The sequence below is a fragment of the Callithrix jacchus genome, chromosome 12 (genome assembly GCF_049354715.1).
Source record: "Callithrix jacchus isolate 240 chromosome 12, calJac240_pri, whole genome shotgun sequence".
Classification (NCBI taxonomy): Eukaryota; Metazoa; Chordata; class Mammalia; order Primates; family Cebidae; genus Callithrix; species Callithrix jacchus.
Window position 1 is genome coordinate 112,505,143 of NC_133513.1, and position 23,354 is coordinate 112,528,496.

Below are 23,354 nucleotides of genomic sequence, written 5' to 3' on the forward strand. Positions count from 1 at the left end.
ACAGGCATGAGCCACCGTGCCTGTCAACAGTTGTACTTTTTCTTTTTGGAGATGGAGTCTTGCTCTGTCACCCAGGCTGGAATGCAGAGGTGCAATCTCTGCTCACTGCAACCTCCGCCTCCAGGGTTCAAGTGATTCTCCTGCCTTAGTCTCCTGAGTAGTTGGGAATACAGGTGCATGCCACCACCTCTGGCTAATTTTTGTACTTTTAGTATAGACGGGGTTTCACCATGTTGGTCAGGCTAGTCTTGAACTCCTAACCTTGTGATCTGCCCGCCTTGGCCTCCCAAAGCGCTGGGATTACAGACATGAGCCACCTCGCCTGGCCCAGTTGTACTTTTTAAATGGTGCATTTCATTTGGATAAGTAGCTCTGTATTTTAAAAACCACTATAAAATAACTTCCATTAACTGATCATGAAATTTTGCCCTCTTTCAGATTAAGATGAAGGACACTTCAGTCACATGTTTACTGTGGCAATATAACTAGTCTGGATAATTTTATTAAATCATAGAATACAGTCAGGAAACAGTACAGCTCTATTTAGCTGTTATCTCAATAAGCTACTTAATTTACTGGCAGACCAAAACAGGCATACTAAGCATTTTTAATTTTATCAATTAAAAAAAGTCTTCAGTTGTTCATGTTTCACACATATTCATAAAATTCTTAACTCGGGGGCACAGTTAACATAATTTATTGAGTGTTCTCTTTATAAAATATAAATTAACTTTTCAAAAACATTCCTCAAAGATACTACAAACAAAAGAAATAAGGGTATATTTTATAATAGAAGAATGTAATAAATGACCATTATGGTTAAAACTAAGGTGCCATAAAAAACTTGGCCCAAATAGGAACTTCAGACCCTATGAATTCTTATGTGGAATACATTTGGCTATACTGCTAAGTGGGAAGAGGAGGAAAGTAATACCAAATTATTGTGATCACCAATTTATAAAATCATAGTTATTTTAAAGCTAATTGTAAGACTTCAAATGTTTAGAAAACAGTCATTTGTGTGGCCAACTGCATCTTACTACGTAACTGTAAAAGGCTATTTTCTCACTTTGGTACCCAGGCCGGTATTCTGAATATACTACCAAGACATTTGCATGCCCTAGCTCTGACAAGTCAAATACATAGGGTTTCTGTCTATTTTACATTCCTGTTTGATAGAAATTTGAGGCAAATTTTACCCACATAGCCTGAAAAACACCTTGAAAGCAAACCTCAGTTTCTGCATCTTCCAATTGATTCCTTTAAAACCCGGCACGCATACAGCTTAAGCCTCTGTTCAGGCTTGTGATACCATGCATACAACCCACGAGGATAAAAATCAATTGAAAATAAAAGCCACAACTCTGTGTACTATTTAAACTGAATATCCAATTATAAATTGGTACATTAAACTGTTTAAATAAGATGTTCTTTAGCAATCTTGTTAAAAAAATTCTTGGGCAAAATATATCTTAATTTTTAAAAACACCCCAAGATTTTTAAAAAACACTTGTACTATACAACTTATAGTAACCTTGAAATTGGTTTACAAGGTTTTAATCAAGGTATTTACATACCAAGTAATGTAAAGCAAAAAAAAAAAAAAAAAAAAATCTAATTCCCAATGACATTTCATAACATACTAATGCATCAAAGATTTGTATGAAATTAAAATTAAGGCTTTTTCTGCACAATTTGTGTAATTTTAATTTTATATAGTAGCCAACCTTGGAAGTGTCAGTCTTAAACATTCTGATCAATCCACTGCATTCAATGCAGTGGAGTGTGTTAAGTGTTACTTCAAATAATTACATTGCTGCTACTTCTATGTTGAAGCATGCTTTTTAAACACTGTAGTTATTTAATATTTACAATGTATATCATTTAAACTTCATGTAAAAGCACAAGTATGACTGTCTGACTTTAATACAAACACCATACTTGGAATTTCCCCCGAAATGAAATGTAATATACTACAATTTTAATAATCAACACTTTTGGAAGTTTTAAAAATATGTCTTAACGTGGACCACCACCATTTGCTCAAGTAACTCAAACAACGCTGTTTCTTTTTTAGGGTGCAAAACTTCAGTCTGGCTTCAGTTTCTTTAGGCATAGAGAAAGAAAGTATTTCCTCCAAAACGACTCCAAAATCATGCATTTCTTCTGAGTATCACACTTTTTCTCTGCTGATTTCAAATGTGGTCCACCTCAGGGAAGGGGAGGGGAGTATCAGGATTCAGGATGAACTTATATGTGATTCCCAGGTTTTCACAATCCTCCCTTTTTTGCTCTTTTAAAAACACAGTGAGTTAAAATACTGAACAGCAAGATAAAAATGGAATAGTATCTAAGAATCAAAATGTATTAGCCATTTTTCCTATTATATCAAAATTTGTAGTCAGAATTGTCTTTATTGACTTTATTTTAGTTTTTGTACACAAAGAAAAATCATGTTCATATCCATCATGAACAAAAACTTAAAAAGGCAGAACTAGAAGACATGTGTCCTTCACCAAAGCAAATCTGTGCTAAAGGTTCCAAACATTTCAATTTTTAAAATAAATATTTTCATTTTCCGATGTCTACTTTCATGTCTTCAGAGTGTCACAGGAAATCGAAGCCTATCATGAATTACAATTTTTTTTTTAGAGTCCCAGCTCACTGTGTTTGGTAACTTGCCATACCATATCCAGCTTGGTTAGGAGGAGGTATTACAGGGGGAGGAGCTTGTCCTTGGGGAGGCTGAGCACCAAATCCACCCATCCAAGCAGCAGAAGGTGATTGACTTGGAAGAAAAAAAGAAAATCTTCAGCAAACACAAGAAAAAAAAAGAAATCACATATGTATTTACACAAAAATCAAGCAGAGCCTAATCACAGAATAGAAAACCAGCAATCAACACATCTACAACAAATAAAAAGATCAAATAAATGGTATCTGTGTAGAACACATACTCTAGTATTACTCTTCAGTATTTTTACGATAACCACAATTTAACACAATGATGTCTGAGTATCTTCAAACTAATTTTTTAAAAATTGTGAATTATTCAACACATAAGAAATGTTAAAAACACAAGTTCATGCTGGGAAAGAGTCTCAAAGGAAGAAATAATAAACACATGGGCTGGCCTTGGGTGGGGGGATTACAAAGAAGAAACCCACTCTATCAAGGAAGGAAAAAAAAAGCCAGTTACTTTGTATCACACAAATCTGAGATTGCTCATGCATACCAAGTAGACATAAAACCATCGAACTTCTGAATATATCTAGACAAAGATCTTCTACATGCAAAAACAAAAGTGTATTAGAAATGTAAGTCAAATTCTACCAACTGCTTACAGGGATCATAGCACACCGAATGTTATCCCAAAAACCCCTTTCCCCCTAGGTAATGAGATAATTTCTTAGCCTCATAAATAATATTTTGTTAGATCTGTTTCTATAATGCTCATGCCAAATAGCTCAATATATATGATTAAAATAGATCCTCCCTAGGAAAACACACTTTTACTTATTTTGTCAGAACCATCCATATGTTTCCATACTGGAAAAACCCAAATAACTTACTCTACTCCAAATCCTTGTTGATTCCATGGTTGCCCGTACACTCCATAAGGCGGTACTTGCCACCCATTTGCCATATACTGTCCATACTGTTGTGGGTTTCCATACACTTGGCTCCACTGGCCCCACTGACTATAGTCGACCTAGAAAAAAGCAAATTATAGTTTCAGGGAACACGTAAGAAACACCGTATATGAAGAAAGAGTGGGAGACAAGGAAGAGAAAAACTAAGTAAGCACCCTTATGTGAATAGGACTCTGTTATTTATCATTGTCTAAGTTTATTGGGGTGGTGACACCTGTGAAAAGAAAGTATTAAGATTCAGTTAATACCGCAAAATAATCAATTGTGAAATACAATCAACTGAAAGTAGCTATATGCTTTATTTTACTGTTTATTTTACAGAGTTTCCAAAGCTTGTATGTAACATGTAAGATGGAAACCTTAAAGAATGCTATGAAAAATCGAATTACCTGTTGGAAGTTTTTAGTCATATCAGGAGATTCTTTACCCCAATAGCATTTAACCACATGTCCTTCAATTGTAGTACCGTTCACCGAAACAATGGCATGGGCTGCACTTTCATGGGTTGAAAATCTAAGAAAGAAAAATAATATGGTTTTGTCTTTTATTTTTTAAGAACCTAACACAATAAATAACATGGAAACCCATTAGTTTATACCCACAAGTTCGTATTTTTTCTAAAGTACATTAGGTAGGTAGCTTAAACTTTTTTACTGCAAAGAAGCACTAAAATAATAAACACTGATACCCTGGAGAACATAACTAAAAGGAATGAATCAAAATAAGAGTAATAATGACATTTCAAGTACAGTGTTACCTGACAAATGAGTAGCCCTTTTCTGGGAAAACTCTTATTTCCATAATTTGTCCAAATGGTGAGAATGTTTGTCTCATAAGCTGATCTATAAACAAAAACATAGAAATAAAACATGGCTGATGTACATCATGAAATTCATGCAAATAGTGATGAAGCTCCTCAGAGATGATTAGAAAACCAAACATTGTACCTGTTAACCCAGACGCAATTCCTCCACAGTACACAGTACAATTTTTTGGACTTGACTGGTTTACTACATCTTCAAATCTCAACTGCTTAGTGTTGTCTGTATGCAGAAACAAAACAAAAACGTTGACTGTTATATGGTACTATAAAACTGTCTTTTGTTAAGTACTATATACTACTAAGTTATGCCTCAAGGCCAGGCACGGTGGCTCACAACTGTAATCCCAGCACTTTGCAAGGCTAAGGTGGGCAGATCACCTGAGGTTAGACCTCAGCCTGACCAACATGGTGAAATCCTGTCTCTACTAAAAATACAAAAATTAGCTGGTGGCAGGGGCCTGTAATCCCAGCCACTCGGGAGGCTGAAGCAGGAAGATCGAGCCACTGCCCTCCAGGCTGGGGGCCGGAGCGAGACTCTGTCTCAAAAGGAAAAAAAAAAGAAAAAGAAAAAAAGATATGCATCAATGGGAGGAGAAAACGCAATTTTTCTTGATGCTATGATTCAATACAGATTTGATCTATAAAATCAGCTGACTAGACTCACAGCTCCAAAAAACTTATAATGCAGCCCAATTATTTTCAGATAATGAAATACAAAATGAAATAATTAGTGTCTTGCAACATTAATTAAATATTAAGTCCAGCTTGGGCAACACAACCAGACCCTGTCTCTGTACAAAAATAAAAAATTAGCTGGGCATGGTGGCGTGTGCCTATAGTCCCAGTTACTTGAGAAGCTGAGGCGAAAGGATCACTTACACCCAGGAGTTTCAGGCTATACTGAGCTAAGATCACATCACTGCACTCCAGCCTGGTCAACAGAGCAAGACCCTGTCTTTTAAATAAATAAATTAGAAATTGAGACTAGACGACTACATGACACATAACTTTGTGAAGAATTCATAATTTTAACACATACAGCAGACGTATCTTACTTTCTTGTGTACTTTTAGGTGCCGGTGGTTTACGTGTGGCCCAATTGGTTCTGATTTGACGACCACCCAACCACTGACCTCCCATATGCACAATTGCATTTTCTGCATCCTATGGATAAAAAAGAGAAAGAAGGCACAATCACAAAGAAAATAGTGATATATAAGACTCAGTAAGATGAAATAAAATATCGGCGCTTCAGAATCCAATACAAATCAGTAGATGAATTTGCTAAAGATCCTAAACAAAACAAAATTGAACTATTATCAACTAGAAAATGATTTGAACTTGAGTGATTCAATCCAAGTAAAAACAGAATACTCTGGTCTTTTATCTTACCACTTCAATAAAATGTAGATGACCTGTAAGAGGTGGGCGGGTCACTTGAGGTCAGGAGTCCAAGACCAGCCTGGCCAACGTGGTGAAACCCTGTCTCTACTAAAAATACAAAAATGTGGTGGCACATGCCTGTAATCCCAGCTACTTGGGAGGCTGAAGCAGGAGAATCGCTTAAACCCAAGAGGCAGAGTTGTGGTGAGCTGAGATGGTGCCACTGGACTCCAGTCTGGGCTGACAAAGCAAGACTCCATCTCAAAAAAAAAAAAAATCTATTTGCCCACTTTATTATTTAATGTTACAGTTAATGCAAATGCTTATTTTGGTACCTCTTTTACAAAGACTATATGCAAAAATCAAGATGATTGCTTGAATTTTTATTTACATAATTTGCTATAGCCATTAACATCCCAATTATATAAAGTATGAATAATAATTTAAAAGGGAGAGTTAAAATAGACTTTCATGGTTAAAACTGAATATAATTTACCTACCCTCTAAATTCTCAGATCTTCTAAATGTATCTGACACCTTTACCAACGTACAAACGCAATTTTAATAATCTTCCTTATAGTATAATCATTCTATCTTTTTCTTTTTTTTTTTTTTGAGACAGAGTTTTGCTGTTGTTACCCGGACTGGAGTGCAATGGCACAATCTTGACTCACCGCAACCTCCGCCTTCAGGGTTCAACCAATTCTCCTGCCTCAGCCTCCCGAGTAGCTGGGACTACAGGTGCGCACCACCATGCCCAGCTAACTTTTGTATTTTTAGTAGAGCTGGGGTTTCACCTTGTTGACCAGGATGGTCTCAATCTCTTGACCTCGTGATCCACCCACCTCGGCCTCCCAAAGTGCTGGGATTATAGGCGTGAGCCATTGCGCCCGGCCCATTCTATCTTTTTCTAGCTATTTTTGAGTTTATGAAAGAATGAAATGATAATTTATTATTAAAACTTATATAACATTACATAAAAGTTGTGTTTGCAGTTCACATTCAAGTATATTCAAGTTTCAGATTTGATACATTAAGTAACTAGTGACTAAATTTAGTATTAAAAAATATAAATTGAGTTGGAAGAACGTACCAGTTTATTATAAAAAGATACAAAACCATAGCCTTTGGATTTTCCAGTTGCCATGTCTTTAACTACTCGGGCATCCCTGTGAAAAGAAGCACAGCTAAATGAGGGAAGTAAGAGTCACCCTCAAAATAAAAACTAAAAGGAACCACACACACTGTATTGTGAGCATTTTTAAAATAAAATTCCAGTTAGCCCTAATTAACTACAACCATTCCTGAACTCTCCCTAATGCTTCTTTACCTGTTAGAAAAAAGCAGTAGGACAAAAACATGTAATAAACATGCAACCTAATCAAATAGCCTGTGCTTTCTAAACTAAATGCTCAAATTTGAAGATTAATAGGAACAACAGTTTCCTTGTATAATATTCTACTTACTAGTGTCCTCTAAGGTTTACTGATTCTATAAATTACTGTAACAATACTAACTACTTTACCATGCAATCTCTAAATAGTTAAATGTCTTCTGCCTAGTGATACAAAATATATGAAATATTAAAAAATTGAAAAAGAGGAAAAAATAGGAATTAAAAAGGCATACATGGCCTGTTAACAGATTTCTTTATTTTTCTTGGTCAATTCTCTACCATCATTTTGGAGTTTGGGCAGCTGTAAATTTTGAAAAATTGACATTTTCAGAAATTTAAGAAAGGAGAATAAAAAACTAACAACAATGCTAAGCACACCAGTACGAAAACAACAAATTTACACAGAAATTTTAGTGAGTAAGTTAAATGATTGGAAATATAGAACTCCACTGAATATAGAATGTTAAAATGTAAATACTAAAATATGTATATATAAATAATGTATAATAAGAATAAATAGAAATGAGAAAAAAAATCTACAACTGAGTTCCAGTGTGCACAGTTCCTTGCAGTTAGCCTTCAAGATCCTGTCCATTCTTATGAGCAATTCTGCAAAATAACCAGAATGCTATTACTTTTAATTGTGACTTGGACTTAAGAAAAACTGCAGGTCTCAGGTATAAATAAAGATTGAAAAACAGCAACCTGTATTATTTTTATATTGATTTTTTAAAATAGTACTACTTACCACATTTAGATTAAAAAGCAAAGCAAATATCAAAACAGAAAGTTAAGAATTAAATCTTTTAAAGAAATTAAATCTATAGAACAACAAATTGTATAGAGAAATTGTTGTTCTTAGTTGAAACATTTTCACGTAAAGTAGTACTAAAACGTTTAATTTAAATCTACAGGAAATACACAAAATAAACTGATTTTAATCAGAAAGCTAAATTATGATAAACATTTTCTAGAACTCATAACCATTTTTAGTTTTCCAATATATTTTTTACCAAGTAACAACAGTAACTGAGCATAAATGTTGTTAAAAATCAAACCACATTTGCCTCTTAACTAGAATCAAATATCACTAACAAAAAACATCTAATTAATCCCACATTTATGACTCATACATTGAAACATTTTAATAATAGCACTTTTCACTTACAGCTAAAATATCAAAACACATTTATCATAATAAAACATGAACAGTTCCAATTTAACCACAATATATCCAAGGATTTACCTACTTTTCCCCATTTATAAATTCTTCCTATAAAAGTTATTAAACTCTTATACAGTATAAATCACATTTACTTTTGATTTAACTCATTACCCTTCACCACCAAATTTTGAAAACATATGACAAAAAGCTAGACTTTATAAGTTTTACCATTCAAACATCTGTTTCAAAGATAACAAACAGAATCACTTAAAATTTTTTAACATATTATACACAAGATTAGATGAAAACGAGACCCCAAGACACTGAAATGACATTACATTTTCAACAACATCCACTACTCAAAAAACAAACCAAAAATAAAAATAAAAAATAACAAAACAAAACAAAGTCATACTAGAGAAAGAAAATCTTAATTCAATTACAAGTTAATCATATACAATTCTGCCTATCACTACCGAGTGTAGTACTGGTTATGATACTTACGATATTTTACCAAAAGGGGCAAATGCTGATTTGATATCTTCTGTTGTAATTTCTGGACTCAAATCCCCAACAAACACATGGAAGTGATCTGAAATCAGAGCATTTGGTAATCAAATACTTAAGAAATCAGCCACTAAAACCTTTTTAAGGTAACTCTAGAGGAGGGGAAAAAAAACCCCTATTTAAGCTGGTAATGCTTCCAGGATCATTTCAGAACTCTTCCACAGTAAAATGCAGCAGGAGTACTTACTGGAAGTATCTTTTTTCTGGCTACTTGGTGTGGTTGCCCAGTTTACTTTGACCTCCTAAAAATAAAGATTATATTTAATAAAATTATTAGGCATGTCATGAGTTATAACACTTACCACTTATTAAATCATTTATCAAGCAGGGTTATTTTTGTAAAAGCACTAAGCTGAAAAAAGCAAAACCATCACTCAGCAGTTGAGTATCTGTCCAAAAATTTGCCTAGAAAGAATACAAACTAGTTTGACATGCAATTATATGTACCGTAAGGTGCCATCATCCTATTATCTTACCTTTCCCAAAATTTTTCTCCCATTCATAGCAGCTAATGCAGCAGCTGCATCTCTGTGTTCATAAAATTCCACAAAGCAATATGGGTCATTGCTTGTATGCTGCAAAACAGAAAATCCAACAGAAGAGTTGACCCTTCTGCTATCGGGTTGCTGAGAAGAAAATCCAGGAAAAAACATTACTGATAGCGAGGAATGTATAAGGTGAGACTGCATAAGCTTATGAAAGCCTAACACTTTTAAAATAAGATTTAAAGCTAAACCTGACGTTGCACCTCAGAATACTGTTGAACTCAAACGGAATTATAAAAGCAGCTGTAGAATCATGAGCATTGGTATTAAAGTAAAGAATTCTGGTGAAGTATGTTAAATATAAAATAGAAGCTTGTATTAAACCAAACAAAACGTCAAACTCAGATTTGACGAGGATCACTTCTTACCACTGTTTTCCTTCTCCAACATGATTTCTCAAATATGTTCTACTTATGCATCATAATCCTCCGCAAGCGGTATCCCAGGATACAGAAATCCAAAATGAACCAACCTGATAAACTACTCCTGATCAAAATTAGGATCAATACTACAATTGATGGAATTTTATACTGCTACAAAGACTGAATTTTATTGATTTCTTTTCTGGATATGGAAAGAATGAAAATAAAAAGAGGAAAATTTGAGATTTAGAACCAGCTACTGAAATGAATTCCCTACCTTCCAAAATAGTCTAAGGTACTGAAGACTCTATATACTTTAAATTTGGTCATCCAAAGGTCAGAGAAACAACAGCAGTGATCAAGAAAAGAGGTTCTGAAAATGTATCTAAATAAAATGTTCCAAGACAAAGCTACAATTCTACATCATAAAACACCATATAAAAAAACCTGTATTAAATATATTCTGCAACCCTGTGCTTGATAGTTGCCTAAAACACATTTATAAAGATGTGAAGGTAGTAGTACTACCTAAGCTATAGCAACATTCTCACCTAACAACCAAACTGGAAATGAATTTCTATGAAATTGCAACCTATACTGAATAGCTGCACAACCGTACAAATACATATATTTACATAAGCCAAAAAAATTCATCATCCTTCAATGTAAAATGCCCGATAAGAATAATATTTAAAATGTGGAATTCTAGTTGGACTTACAAGGGATAAATAAACCAGATAAAATAAAGATCTTTTCAACAACCACTGATTTTCATTCCAGGAAAATATTAGAAGAAAAATCCAAAATAAGACGTCTAAACAATAGTGGCAAAGCAACCAGAAGATATTTCCTTGAGGAAAAAAAAAGTGGGATCATTAATACTGACAACAAAACTATGGGCTCTCATACAAAATCCTATTGCTGTAGCCATGTGAATGCTGCTCTTAAGAGGCAAAGTAAGGAAATGAGGGAAGACTTCAAATTAAAACACACATTTAAATTCCTCTTGTAAAAGAGTTAGTACCTTTACCACAAATATTCATTGAAGAAAGAACATCAAAATAAATAAGCTAATATTGTGCTAGCTGAGTTTTCCTTTCACTCCTATCTCTTTTGCCCCAGTGGTCTCTAAGGAAAACACTGATAATCACAGCAAAACATACAGAGGTCCAAAGGCAGATCTATGATAATCCCATACACTTTAGGAAACGAGTCTACTCATGAACACCGACTTCAAATCTAATAGTAGGCCAGCTCCCAGTCAACGTTATGCATGTGCATGTATATATACACATATATTCACTGGTATCACATATTTTATATATTCACATCACACTGCATTTTATCTAATTTAAGACACCACTGATTTCTCTAAGTCACACCCCAACTGTCAGAGATATTAAAATTCTAAAAAAATTTGCCTTAGAATCAATAATATATATGTATTATATAAGGAAAGCTAGAATCTATGATAAACAACATCTAAAGTAAAAAAAAAAAAAAAAACCATAAAACTAAGGGCGGAGAAGGATTTTTCATATACTGAAATGAAATTTATGAAAGAAAAATAAGTAGCTGCTAGATATTTTGTACTAGATAGAGTATATACCCTTTGGAAGCTTATTTACACCACCAAAGTGACATTCTAAAAATCAATAATGGGCTGGGTGCAGTGGCTCATGCCTGTAATCCCAACACTTTAGGAGGCCCAGGCAGGTGGATCACTTGAGGTCAGAAGTTCGATATCAGCCTGATCAACATGGTGAAACCCCATCCCCACCAAAAATACAAAAATTAGCCGGGTGTGGTGGCAGGCACCTGTAATCCCAGTTCTCAGGAGGCTGAGGCAGCAGAATCGCTTGAAGCTGGGAGGCAGAGGTTGCAGTCAGCCAAGATTGTGCTACTGCATTCCAGCCTGACCAAGCGAGCCAGAATGTATTTCAAAAAACACAAACAAACAAATAAAAAAAATCAGCCAGGCACGGTGGCTCACAAGGTCAGGAGACGGAGACCATCCTGTCCAACATGGTGAAACCCTGTCCCTACTAAAAATACAAAAAAAAAAAAATTAGTCAGGTGGGGTTGCACATACCTGTAGTCCCAGCTACTCAGGAGGCTGAGGCAGGAGAATCGTTTGAACCTGGGAGGCAGAGGCTGCAGTGAGCCGAGATCACACCACTGCACTCTGACAGAGCAAGACTCTGTCTCAAAAAATAAAAAAAAAAAAATCAATTATGGCTGAGTGCGGTGGCTCATGCCTATAATCTCAGCACTTTGGGAGGATGAGGCAGGAAGATCACTTGAGCCTAAGAGTTCGGGACCAGCCTGGGCAACATGGTGATACCAGTCTGTACAAAAAAAATTAAAAAGTTAACTAGGTGTGGTGGTGCTGTCCCAGCTACTTGGGAGACTGAGGTGGGAGGATCACTTGAAGAACCCAGGAGTTGGAGGCTTCAGTGAGCCACGATGGCACCACTGTACTCCAGCCTGATGACAGAGTGAGACCATGTGTCTTAATAAAAATATCAATTATGTTCCTACCTTAGTGCTGTCACCAATTTTTGTTGGATGACATAAATGTCAAGACAAAGAAATATGAGACTTTATAAGTTCAAATCTAGGAGTTCTAGAATACAGATATTATGAAAATTCATTTTGAGTCCCTCTACCTGTCAAATGGCTGTATGTACACATGGGGTTTAAAAAATACTGTTAAAATAAATCTTTATCAAATGTTTCTCAAAAATTTTCTAGTGATACTTTCTCACAACCTGTTCTCTTGTAAACTTACTTCTGTCAGCTTCCAAGACAACCATGCCACTGAAACTGCATGTTGAGCTCAACAATGACCTCTCTGCCACCTCTGTGATCCCCTTTCCATCCTAATCTTGACTTCTAAGCAGAATTCACAACAGTTGACCACCATCCTCTTTAAACACTCTCTTTTCTCTGAATCCTACCACACTCTTCAGTTTTCCTGTTTTCTCACTGTAGGATCTTTCTCCCTTTACTCAAACTCTAAATGTTGAGCTTGTCCAGGGTTCAGACCTCATGGCCTCTGCTCTTCTCATTCTCTCCACATGAACTCATCTAGCCCCATGGCTTCACATACCACTGCAAGCTTCAGCACTGGTCTCTCCAGAGTTCCAAACTACTTTATCTGACTGCCTAATCTAATGTCCACTTCGATGTCTAATTCATGTCTTAAATCTAACGTTGCCAAAACGTAACTCCTGATTCCCACCACTCCCCATGGTGACATCCATCCTGTCACCCCCATTTCAGCAAATAAATAGCATTACCACCTATACAATTGCATTAACATAAATCTTAGGGTATTTTCTGATTTCTTCCTTTCCCTATGTCCCACAGCCAATCCAGTCCTATCAATTCTGCCTCCAAAATATATTCCAAACCCATCAACCTCTGTCCTTATCTTGACTTTGGCTAGCACTTTTGAGAACAAGCCTCCACCATCTCTAGCCCAGACTAGTGAAGTAAATCCAGATGGTTTTTCTCCTTCTGCTCTTGCCTGCTACAATCCATTCTCCATGTAAGAGTCATTCTCTACATAGAGTAACAAGCTTAAAAATGCAAACCATGGCACCTCATCCCCTTGCTTAAGCCCCTCCAATGGTCTGCCACTGCAACCAGAGTAAAACCTAAACTCTGTCATGGCCCATAATGCCCTATGATTCTGAATACTGCTGTTAGACTCATTTCCCATCACCCCCTCCATCCCTCACCAGACTTCAGCCATCCTGGTCTTTGATTCCACACATAAAAAGTTCATTACAAACTCAAGACCTTTGTATTTGCTGTGTCCTCTGCCTCCAGCTCTTGCCATAGATAGCACCACCTTGTTACTCGTCTCAGCTCAAATGCAGAGAATGACTGTTATATGGAGAATGGATTGTAGCGGGCAAGATATAGCACCAACCCTCCAGTCATCACGAACTCTGTATTATTCTTTTCATGGCTCACATCCCTATTTGCTTGGGGAACTCATTTGGCTGTCTCTCCATTGTATCTCCAGTACCTTGTATAGTGCCTACTGCAAAGGAAATTTTTGATCAATGAAAACACAAATAAATAATTAAAGGCAGGAAGGAAAAATATAATACACCAGAACGAAGTGATGATTGTCATTAGTTCGGAAAGACAATCAAAAGGCCAATGCACTTTAAAGGTTTTTAACAGTTCTCCATTTCAGGATAAAACAAACTCCTCAGCGCAGTTTCTAGCCCATTCCAAACACTCCTGCCGACTCTTATGACTAATCCCATTTTCAACTACAACCATGCTATGGGTTCTAGTTTTCCCTCTCTCAAGCACTTCTGCTCTGCCTCCCAGCCGGGATCACAGCTCCCTCTATTTGGAATCCCTTCTTCCCCAACTCCTTTCTAGCCAGTATGTACTACTATCCTTTTAGGTTTCCACCTAGCCAGTGACTCCCCCAAGAAGCTGCTTGCTGACCCAAGGCTGCACTAGACACCCATTTGTCCCACAGCACTTTAAGTTGTCTCCTTCCAGGGCATTTATTATCCTGTATTCTAAGTGCCTGCTAACTCTGTTGTCTCCCTATTAGACTGTAAAATTCTGTGGACCAAGGAACCATCTTTATTCACCAGTGTATCTCTAGCACTTATTGCAGTATCTGGTACACAGTAAATAGTCCAAAAATAAAAAAGAAAAGTTGATCAATGAACAAAAAGACAAGGAAGAAAAGCCTAAAACATGACTCATGGGCGCTGCTACAGTCTTAAGCAGGAAAGTATAAAAAGGTAAGTACTTGCTACAGACACAAGAGGAACGGCACTGCACATACGCACATGATAACCTCGTGTTCTCGTATATGAATGTATACTGCCTAAATCGTTAACGTTCTTATTAGAATTGTATAAAATACTTTCCAGTTCCACGCCCCTCTAAAATGAGTTCTAATAACTTTCTAAAAGTAGAATCACTTGAAGATAACCACACCATGAAGAATGACTGTTTGAGATTAACAGCACAGAAACTTTGCTCTCTCAAATAAAACTCCATTCTAAGCCTAGTGTGCCAGCCAAATCAAAGTAGTAAGTCAACACAACACAAATCTCTCCACCAGAATAACCGGAGGCTTAAAATGAAATTTTGAAATCATGATAATCAACCCATCATGCTAGTTGACAGCACGTGTAACTGGGAAGATCTTACCTCTGTTATCATTTTACAGCTTTTACAGGGTCCAATCTGACTGAATAACTGAAGTATAAGGACTTCTGTCACATCTCTGGAAAGGTTACCTACGTATCTGCACAAGAAAAAAACACATCATCAGCAATTTTCCTTTAGCTCTGGCTCTAATGTGTTATCATTTAATTCACCACCTTTTATTTATTTATTTATTTTTTGAGACGGAGTTTTGTTCTTGTTGCCCAGGCTGGAGTGCAATGGCACAATCTTGCCTCACTGCAACCTCCGACTCCCAGGTTCAAGCGATTCTTCTGTCACAACCTCCAGAGTAGCTGGAATTACAGGCACATGCCACCACGTCCAGCTAATTTTTTGTATTTTTAGTAGAGACAGGGTTTTATCATATTGGTCAGGCTGGTCTCAAACTCCTGACCTCAGGTGATCAGACTGCCTCTGCCTCCCAAAGCACTGGGATTACAGGTGTGAGCCACTGCACCCAGCCACCTTTTATTTCATTTTAACTTCCTCTGTTTTCAATAAAATTTCTCCAATTAAACCTGATCCTATGAAAGCAAGATTAACCCTTATTTAGGAAAGCAACAATTATTCTTAGGCCACTAAAATACCACTTTGAAAAACATTTAAAGAACATATCAATGTGCTCTTGATATAATAATATGCTCAATATCATATTATTCTGTACCCCGGATATCATTTTCTCAACTTATTCTAATGTTAAAATTTTAAACCAGTCTCAAGATAACTATAATTTCTAATCTAAATAATTTATAACACACGCACACACAAATACAACAAATACTAATTCATTAAAACATCTGATTATAATAGGATATTAAACATAAAGTGAGTTTATCTTAGATTCCCTACCAAAGCAATTACATGAACAAAGAACAGAATTAGAGTAAAGTTACAGTAGAACACACAGAGGGTGGAAGGGTTTTTGTGGTTTTGTTTTTGGCTAAAAATCAGATTGTTAGCAATGATGTCTTCATTGTTTCATTTTAGGAGAGCAGGGTAAAATAATAAAATTCCCTAGTCTAAAATGCATCAAAATCAACAACAACAACAAAATACACACATACATATTTTTGAGATGGAGTCTCACTCTGTCACCAGGCTAGAGTACTGCAGAACGATTTGGGTTCACTGCAGCCTCTGCCTCCTGGGTTCAAGCAGTTCTCATGCCTCAGCCTCCCAAGTAGCTGGGACTACAGGCATGCACCACCACGCCTGGCTAATTTTTGTATTTTCAGTAGAGATGGGGTTTCGCCATGTTGGCCAGGCTGGTCTGGAACTCCTGGGCCTCCCAAAGTGCTGGGATTAGAGGCGTGAGCCACCATACCCAGCCAACAAAATATATCTTAATGTAGATAAAAAAGCAAATACAAAGATTTCTTAAGAAATTCAGAGAAAGATTAAGACAAATCCAGGCATACTTTTGACTGTGGACATTTAAATTTTTTTTTCTTTCTAATCACGAATGTATGTGTTTTATGTGAAGAATTTTAATACAGGTAAGTTTAAAAAAGAAAGAAAAAAAAGGCTATGTCACCATGAAGAGATGACCACCTTGGTTTATGTCTTGTACTATCAATTTATCTTAATTTATCACAATAAATTGCCAAACAAGTCTTTCTGGTATTCTAAGCATAATTCCTCAAATTTGCATCTGTCATGATCAACTTCATAAACCAAACAATATCTGTAAAAGTTAACAGTTTATTCTGGAAAGTAAATTTCTTTTTCTAATTGTAATATATAACATGTGTAAACTGAGTATTAAGACCAAAATAAGACCTGCAACATGGTTGTCACATTAAATACATAGTGTGCTTTAAGATGGAATACTCAAAGGGAAAATAGACCAAGAAAGTTTAGGTTAAATAAAAAACTGGAAAGATTCAATTAAGAATTAGCAGCAATTTTCCAGTTAAGAATTTTATTGCAATGAATACTAATAGCCTTAGTGTACCTGCTCTAAAATTGAAACTCACATCCAATATTACTTAAATAAAAGACTAAACAAGTGACAAACTGGCAAGTGAAAACTGCCATCTTTTCCTCGTAATTAAAGAGCTAACCCATCAGCAGGCCAATGCAGTGACATACTTTTCCCAGCAGGGGAAAAGGTTATTGGATTATGAAACAGCCATAGACTGCTTGCCTCTTCTTAATTCATCGGGGTTTGTGAGCCTGTATCTCTAAAATGATTTCTTTTTGTACAGAGTAGACCTATCTGTAAGAAAAATGAACATGTGATCTTGAGCTTCTAAACATGTTCCTTGCCTAAAGAGCTAGTTAGCTCATTTCTAAGAGAAAAGAAGAATAAATAAAACTAATTTTCACATACTGAAGCTAGCTAGTAACAAAATTAAAATTGAATTATCGTTTTAATATAACACATTTTAAATGATTTAAATAGTTTTAAATTTGCATTACTGTTTGAACATCGATTTCTTCAGGAAAAATTGTATCGGCATTAATTACCTCCTGCATTTAATAGTCACAATAAAAGCTGTCACTACTTAATAAGATCTTTATTCTGATGGGCATGGTGGTTCACACCTATAATCCTAGCTCTCTAGGCGGCTGAGGCAGGTGGATCACTTGAGGTCAGGAGTTTAAGACTAGCCTGGCCAACATGGTGAAACCCCATCTCTACTAAACATACAAAACATTAGCCAAGCATGGTGGTGGGTGCCTGTAATCCCAGTTACTTGGGAGGCTGAGGCAGGAGAATTGCTTGAACCCAGGAGGCAGAGGTTGCAGTGAGCTGAGATTACACTATTGCACTCCAGCCTGGGCAGCAAGAGTGAAACTCCCATCTGTTAAATATAAATAAATAAATAACAATAATCATCATCATCTTTATTCTAAGTCAACCTATTTCCTATCATTTATAGATCTTGAAGAATTTCTAGAGGCATGTTTAGATACATTAATTTACATTTCTAGCACTGAAGTCAAAGATGAAAATGTTAATACCTAAGTTCAAAATGTCATGATTTATTTAAAAATCCAGTGTTGGCTGGGTGCAGAGACTCATGCCTATAATCCAGCACTTTGGGAGGCCAAGGTGGGGGGACGATCACAAGATCAGGAGTTTGAGATCAGCCTGACCAACATGGTAAAAGCCCATCTCTACTAAAATTACAAAAAATTAGCTGGGCATGGTGGCACCCATCTATAATCTCAGCTACTCAGGATGCTGAGGGAGGAGAATCGCTTGAACCCAGGAGGTGGAGACTGCAGTGAGCCAAGATGGTGCCACTGCACTCCAGCCTGGGCAATAGAGCGAACTTCCATCTTAAAAAAAAAAAAAAAAAAAATCCAGTGTTAAGGTTTCCTATTTTTCAAATTATCTCCACTAAAAAAGTGTTAAGCAGCAAACTAAATTTCAAAAACTAACATAAAAGGCCTTCCATAACAACATATACAGTATCTTAATTTACCAGGATTAAAAGGCCATGATTCACCACATAATTTCACCTAACTTTTACCAAATTTCTCACTGCCTTTTCTTTTACTGAGTTCTTACATCCAAATTTCAGACAGCCTTTTCATTTACATGTGCTGTCATGTATCACAATACTTAAGAAAGACATATCGTATAGCTTTTAAAGTACTGTACTATTCTCTTGTAAGTACTTTTACATCATCATAAAATAATCTAACCCAAAGTATATACTAACAAAAATATTTAAGACACAGTTCAATGCCTGACTTAGTAAGATCATCTCTTGGTAGTTCATTGAAATGATATCTTTATTCTTTCCACATTATAGTTTCTACAGTTCACTTTCTTTCTGCTCTGGTTATGAAGTATGATTACTAATCTAAAGTTCCAAGTCTTTAAGTATATAATTTCTACCTAGAAAACATACACAAAATAACAGAAAAAAAGACAAATGGCTCCAGTTTTTGTATTGAGAGTTCAGTTCAAAGAGTAAACATTTAGGAAATTCCAAAATGACTTTTAACTCAAGGAAAAAATTTAAAAGAGGCATACCTTAGAGTCTATTTTGTCTTCTAAGAACAGGAACTGTAGGAACTGAAGCATTAAAAACTGAAAATGACACCTTTATCCCTGACATCAGGGTTAAAATCCAATTTGAGACTAGAAACTTAGCAGTTTCACAGTAGGCAGAAGTTCACATTGCCAAACTACTTCCTGTGTCCAACTGGGCAGAATTTTAAGTTAAGAATATCATGCCTTTCAGAAGACTAATGACACTTTTTCAACACTGAATGTGCTCGCACTCTGAAAAGAGTAGCCCTACCAAGGCTGAAATTATCAGCACTTTCACACAAAACACTATAGCTAAATTTCCATAAAAGTAACAGTTTTGCTTTTGTTCTTGACAAGTCCTATACAGGAAGAGGTTTTGCAATCATATCCTTCAATAGATCTCTAATTAATTATTTTGTCAGTACAATATTTCAGTATTTCATTTTAGGAAGGGGGCATAATGGAAGATAGCTGCAGGAGGTACAACTAAATTGACCAGCTATATATACGAGATAGTCACGCACACACACTCTCACTCACTTTAACTAAACAGAATGTGATTAAGTTGAATACTTGAATGAGGGGCTTGATTATAGCCACAGTATAGCCAAATCCATGGTATAGCCAGTTAATTTTGTAACATTTTATAGAATTTTCTTCTGCTTTGCTCTTAGATGTTCAGATTATACTCTAAATCATTAGCTTATTTCCTTCCAGAAGAAAGAATAGCGTTAAAGGAAGGGATTACATAACATGGTATTATACCAATTCCTATTAATTTTGGAGCTTCAGATAGATGAAGAAAATAAAATAAGCTACAATGAAACACTATTACAATTTAGTGTCATATTGTAGATTCAGATATACCATGGATCAAATCTCTGCACTACACAGCTATGCACAACCCAACCCTGTAACGTGTGTCCCACAAGGCAGGTGTCAGGCAGTCCAGTTCCAACACCAGTATTACACAGCATGATCCTGTTTGTTTCTTTAGATCACAAGTTACTCAATACATAATACCTCAAAATAAATGTCAAATGAGAATGAAGAACATCAGAAAACAGACCTTTAAAGCAACTATATGACAAACAGAAATTTAGGCTCAACATCAAAGCAATTCTATGCCAGTTTAAATACCATCAAATAAATAAGTAATACTGTAGGTAATGAATATTTAAAGACCTACCTAGGCTATAAACACCATATTGTTTTCTGAAGATAGAACCATATGTCTTAGCTTGTGTGTGTCTGCAGGAAAAAAACCTCACTAGTAACACACAGGCATCTTAAGGAAACAATTTCAGATAAGCTTTGTTAAGAATACATTCTTTTAAAACATACTGGCCACTTGAATAACCTAATCCATAGCTCACAATGCAAAATATAAGATCTCCATAAACAAAATAAAATCCTACTAGATATCAACCCCTAAAATCACGTTCAAAGTTTTCATCATGTTACTTGTATCTAACAGAACCTTTTAAGAACATGTAAAACGTACACTTAGAAAAACTACTATGCATTATTGGTTTTAAATGCTAATAAAAATCCCAATTGTGAAACATTTGCTTTTATCTCAAGATTTTACATCTGAAGGTTTTAAAAAATATATAAAAGACAACAGACTGCACCCCTGTGACAATGTCTGCCTACAATCTTGTTCAACCAGGACTTTTAAAAAAGAACTTAATACTAATTTAATGAAAGAAGTACAATCTTTGTAAAAATATTGAGTACCTCTTATGTTCCAGGCAATGAACTAAGTGCTGCAGGGGTAAGACCTAGGAAGATGTAGCAGTCCTTGTCTTAAAAAAAAAAAAAAAAAAAAAAGTCCCCATTGAAAAGAGTGAGAGAAGGAAAAAGGAAGACAGAATAGTAAACACATATTGACATACAGGAACAACAGAGCTTAAGATGTTTGTTCATTCATATGAACGCATGTACAGTTTTACAGAACTGTAAACATAGATAACTGTGTTTCAAAGAAAGAAGAAGAGATTAGAGAAGGTAGAGGTAGGGAATAAGTTACAAAGAAGTTAGCTTATTAGTCTCCTGGAGAAAGTCTGATAGAGATGAAGACAAGGCAGATGCAAGGATAAAAGACATTGAAAAAGCACATTCTTTAGCTCTACAAAACCAGAGGTTCCTCTTGGTAAGGAACAGATAGACACAGAAAATGAGACCCCTGCCATGAGTACTCATCAATCATTCAGTATGTGATGATGACATTTCAGATTTTTAGATACAATGTAACTTTTATCTTTGTTAAACACATGTTAGCTAGTCTTTAAGTCTAGCTTTCCCAGATGCTTACATCAAAGTACACATTGCTAACTTAACACCAAGCCTTGGCTTCAACAGATGTTGAAGGACAAATTTCAAGTGTGTCCCAATTCTTCCTTCTAGGGAAAGAAGGCAGAAATGGAAGGCAACACAAAACACAAATTTAGGCGTTCTATTTATTAAGCAGGCGTTTCATTCAGTTGGCCTCAAATTCTCAAAACGGGTAGATGCTTTAGTGAGACGTTAGAGAACAGAGTTATTCCTGTACAAGGCCACACAAAAAAAAATCTCTATCAATATTGAACATCTATCTTTTTTACTGAGCATCTTTTCTTTGGTAGTAGTGAAGAGACGTGAAGCTAGTCAAACTAGATGAAAGTGGAGCGCCCATGCACCTTCATCTATTCCCTAAAAAGTAATTTTCCCATCAGACAGCAGAGCCAAGTGGACTATGATCCCATGAATACCAGGAGAGGCAAGAGAAACAAAGCAGTGATTTGACTCCTTGGTACTCAAGGCAGGAGTGCTGAGCCTGGAGAGGCCGGGAAACTGAGGGTGCCCAATGTAAACATTTAATCAAAAATTATTCAGACTTAAAAAAAATGCAGAAGAGTGCCACACTATCCAGAAAAGAATGCAAATGCTGAGTCATCATTCTTCATTGAGAAAGGAAGGAAACTAGAATTAAGTGGCTGGAAGATGGAATTCATTCATTAGATTGGGCTTCAGGTAAAAAGCAACAGCAAGACAGGAGAAAAAGCGCTCAGAAGACACACATCTAATAGCGGATGAAGACATAATTTTAGCCAACTCTGAAGGTTTCGATGCACAAACAGATTAGGAAGAGGCAACACCAAGAGAGCAAAAGGAGTTTAACAACTGGTTGTCAGTTTAGCGTAGGGAGCGCTCAAAGTAAACTTCTTTATCCAAGAAGGGAAAGATGCTTGGGCAGCAAAAGGTATCCCTTATGCACTTTAAAAGTAGCGGGCGCTAGGCGGGTGTTTCTGACAGCGTGGGCGGGGGCACGTGGGGCAGAAAGAGAGAAGGGGCTTGAGTGGTGGAAGAGTGTCCTGCTTCCTCCGAGAGCTTAGCTGGGGAGAAGAGCCGGGAGCGACTGGAGCTGAGACGTGGAAAGGGTGAGTACTAATTCCTCCTGGCCCGCGGGGCCCATCCCAATCCCACCCCCGCTAGGCCCTTTCCCCGTGGGGACCCGCAGCTCCAGGCCCAGCCCAGGGCGTCCAACGCTGAGGGGGTGCAGGAGCTCTCCTGGGCCTGACAGCTTCAGCCGTGCAGAAACCCGGCCTAGGGAGGGTGTGCAAAGAAGGGCGCCAGAGAGAAGGGTCGAGACAAGCCCCAGACCCCAGGAAGTGACTGTATTTGGGGGAAGGGAGGATTTCCTTCCCAAGGAAAAGGGGACAGATGAGGAACGTACTCCGCGTCCACGCCGCCCTGGTCAGGGAGCCGCCTAGAGTCCCGGCTTCCGCCCAGTCTCTCCTGCTCCCTCCCTTAGCGTCCCGCGGTGCCCGGGCCTCTTGGCGCCTGGCACCCCTCGTCTCGGGTACTCACAGAGTCCGGGGCTGCCCGTCGTCTTCCATCATGGTGGGTGCGACGGAGCGATCCCGGGACAAGGGGGAGGGCAGGGCTGGGGAGGGGAGGGGGTGGGGAGGAAGGGGAGGGGGGCTCTGGGCACCGGCTGGGGACAGAGGAAAAGGCACCGAACCCTGCTCTCAGGCTCTCTCCCCCCAGCCCGCTCCGGACACTGCGCTCCAACCAGGAGGAGCAGGAGGAGGAGGAGGATGAACAAAATGGCCGCCGCCACCAGCCAGGCAGGAAACCGGGCAGAGCGCAGGCGCGGCCCGCCAGGTCACCGCTCAGGCCAGCCGCGACGGCCTGCAAGGGGGACGACCGAAGGGAGAGAAAAAAGGGCCACCGAGGAAGCCGTGGGGCCCGCTCACGACGGATCACG

At 37.2% G+C, this 23,354-nt stretch overlaps 1 protein-coding gene across 10 annotated transcripts; it reads right to left on the reverse strand.

The window, feature by feature from the left end:
* Window positions 1-467: 467 nt before the first annotated feature.
* On the reverse strand, window positions 468-23,190 carry TIAL1 (TIA1 cytotoxic granule associated RNA binding protein like 1). Of its 10 annotated transcripts, XR_013525146.1 has the most exons (14): window positions 22,955-23,190; window positions 20,292-20,353; window positions 15,094-15,190; window positions 9,464-9,562; window positions 9,175-9,229; window positions 8,925-9,012; window positions 6,953-7,028; window positions 5,532-5,640; window positions 4,601-4,696; window positions 4,411-4,495; window positions 4,043-4,166; window positions 3,809-3,867; window positions 3,573-3,712; window positions 468-2,788 (listed from the first exon to the last, which is right to left on the reverse strand). XR_013525146.1 is itself a non-coding variant. In XM_009010362.6 (13 exons), the coding sequence occupies exons 3-13, from the start codon at window positions 15,103-15,105 to the stop codon at window positions 2,662-2,664; spliced, it is 1,011 nt and encodes a 336-aa protein (XP_009008610.1). In that variant the 5' UTR covers window positions 15,106-15,190; window positions 20,292-20,353; window positions 22,955-23,190; the 3' UTR covers window positions 468-2,661. The 10 variants fall into 10 exon arrangements, 7 of the variants coding, with proteins under 7 accessions (XP_009008610.1, XP_009008609.1, XP_054099342.1 ...); XR_013525145.1 differs by lacking the exon at window positions 20,292-20,353; XR_013525144.1 differs by lacking the exon at window positions 20,292-20,353 and having other exon boundaries at window positions 9,464-9,613.
* Between the last annotated feature and the right edge of the window lie 164 nt (window positions 23,191-23,354).

Coding starts and splice junctions, on each gene's coding strand:
- TIAL1 (XM_003734526.7), bottom strand. CDS start 22,986: ATGATGGAAGACGACGGGCAGCCCCGGACTCT. Junction 9,013..9,174: donor CCAGAAAAAAGATACTTCCA/GTAAGTACTCCT, acceptor CTCTGATTTCAG/ATCACTTCCATGTGTTTGTT. Junction 7,029..8,924: donor GCCCCTTTTGGTAAAATATC/GTAAGTATCATA, acceptor TTCTTTTCACAG/GGATGCCCGAGTAGTTAAAG.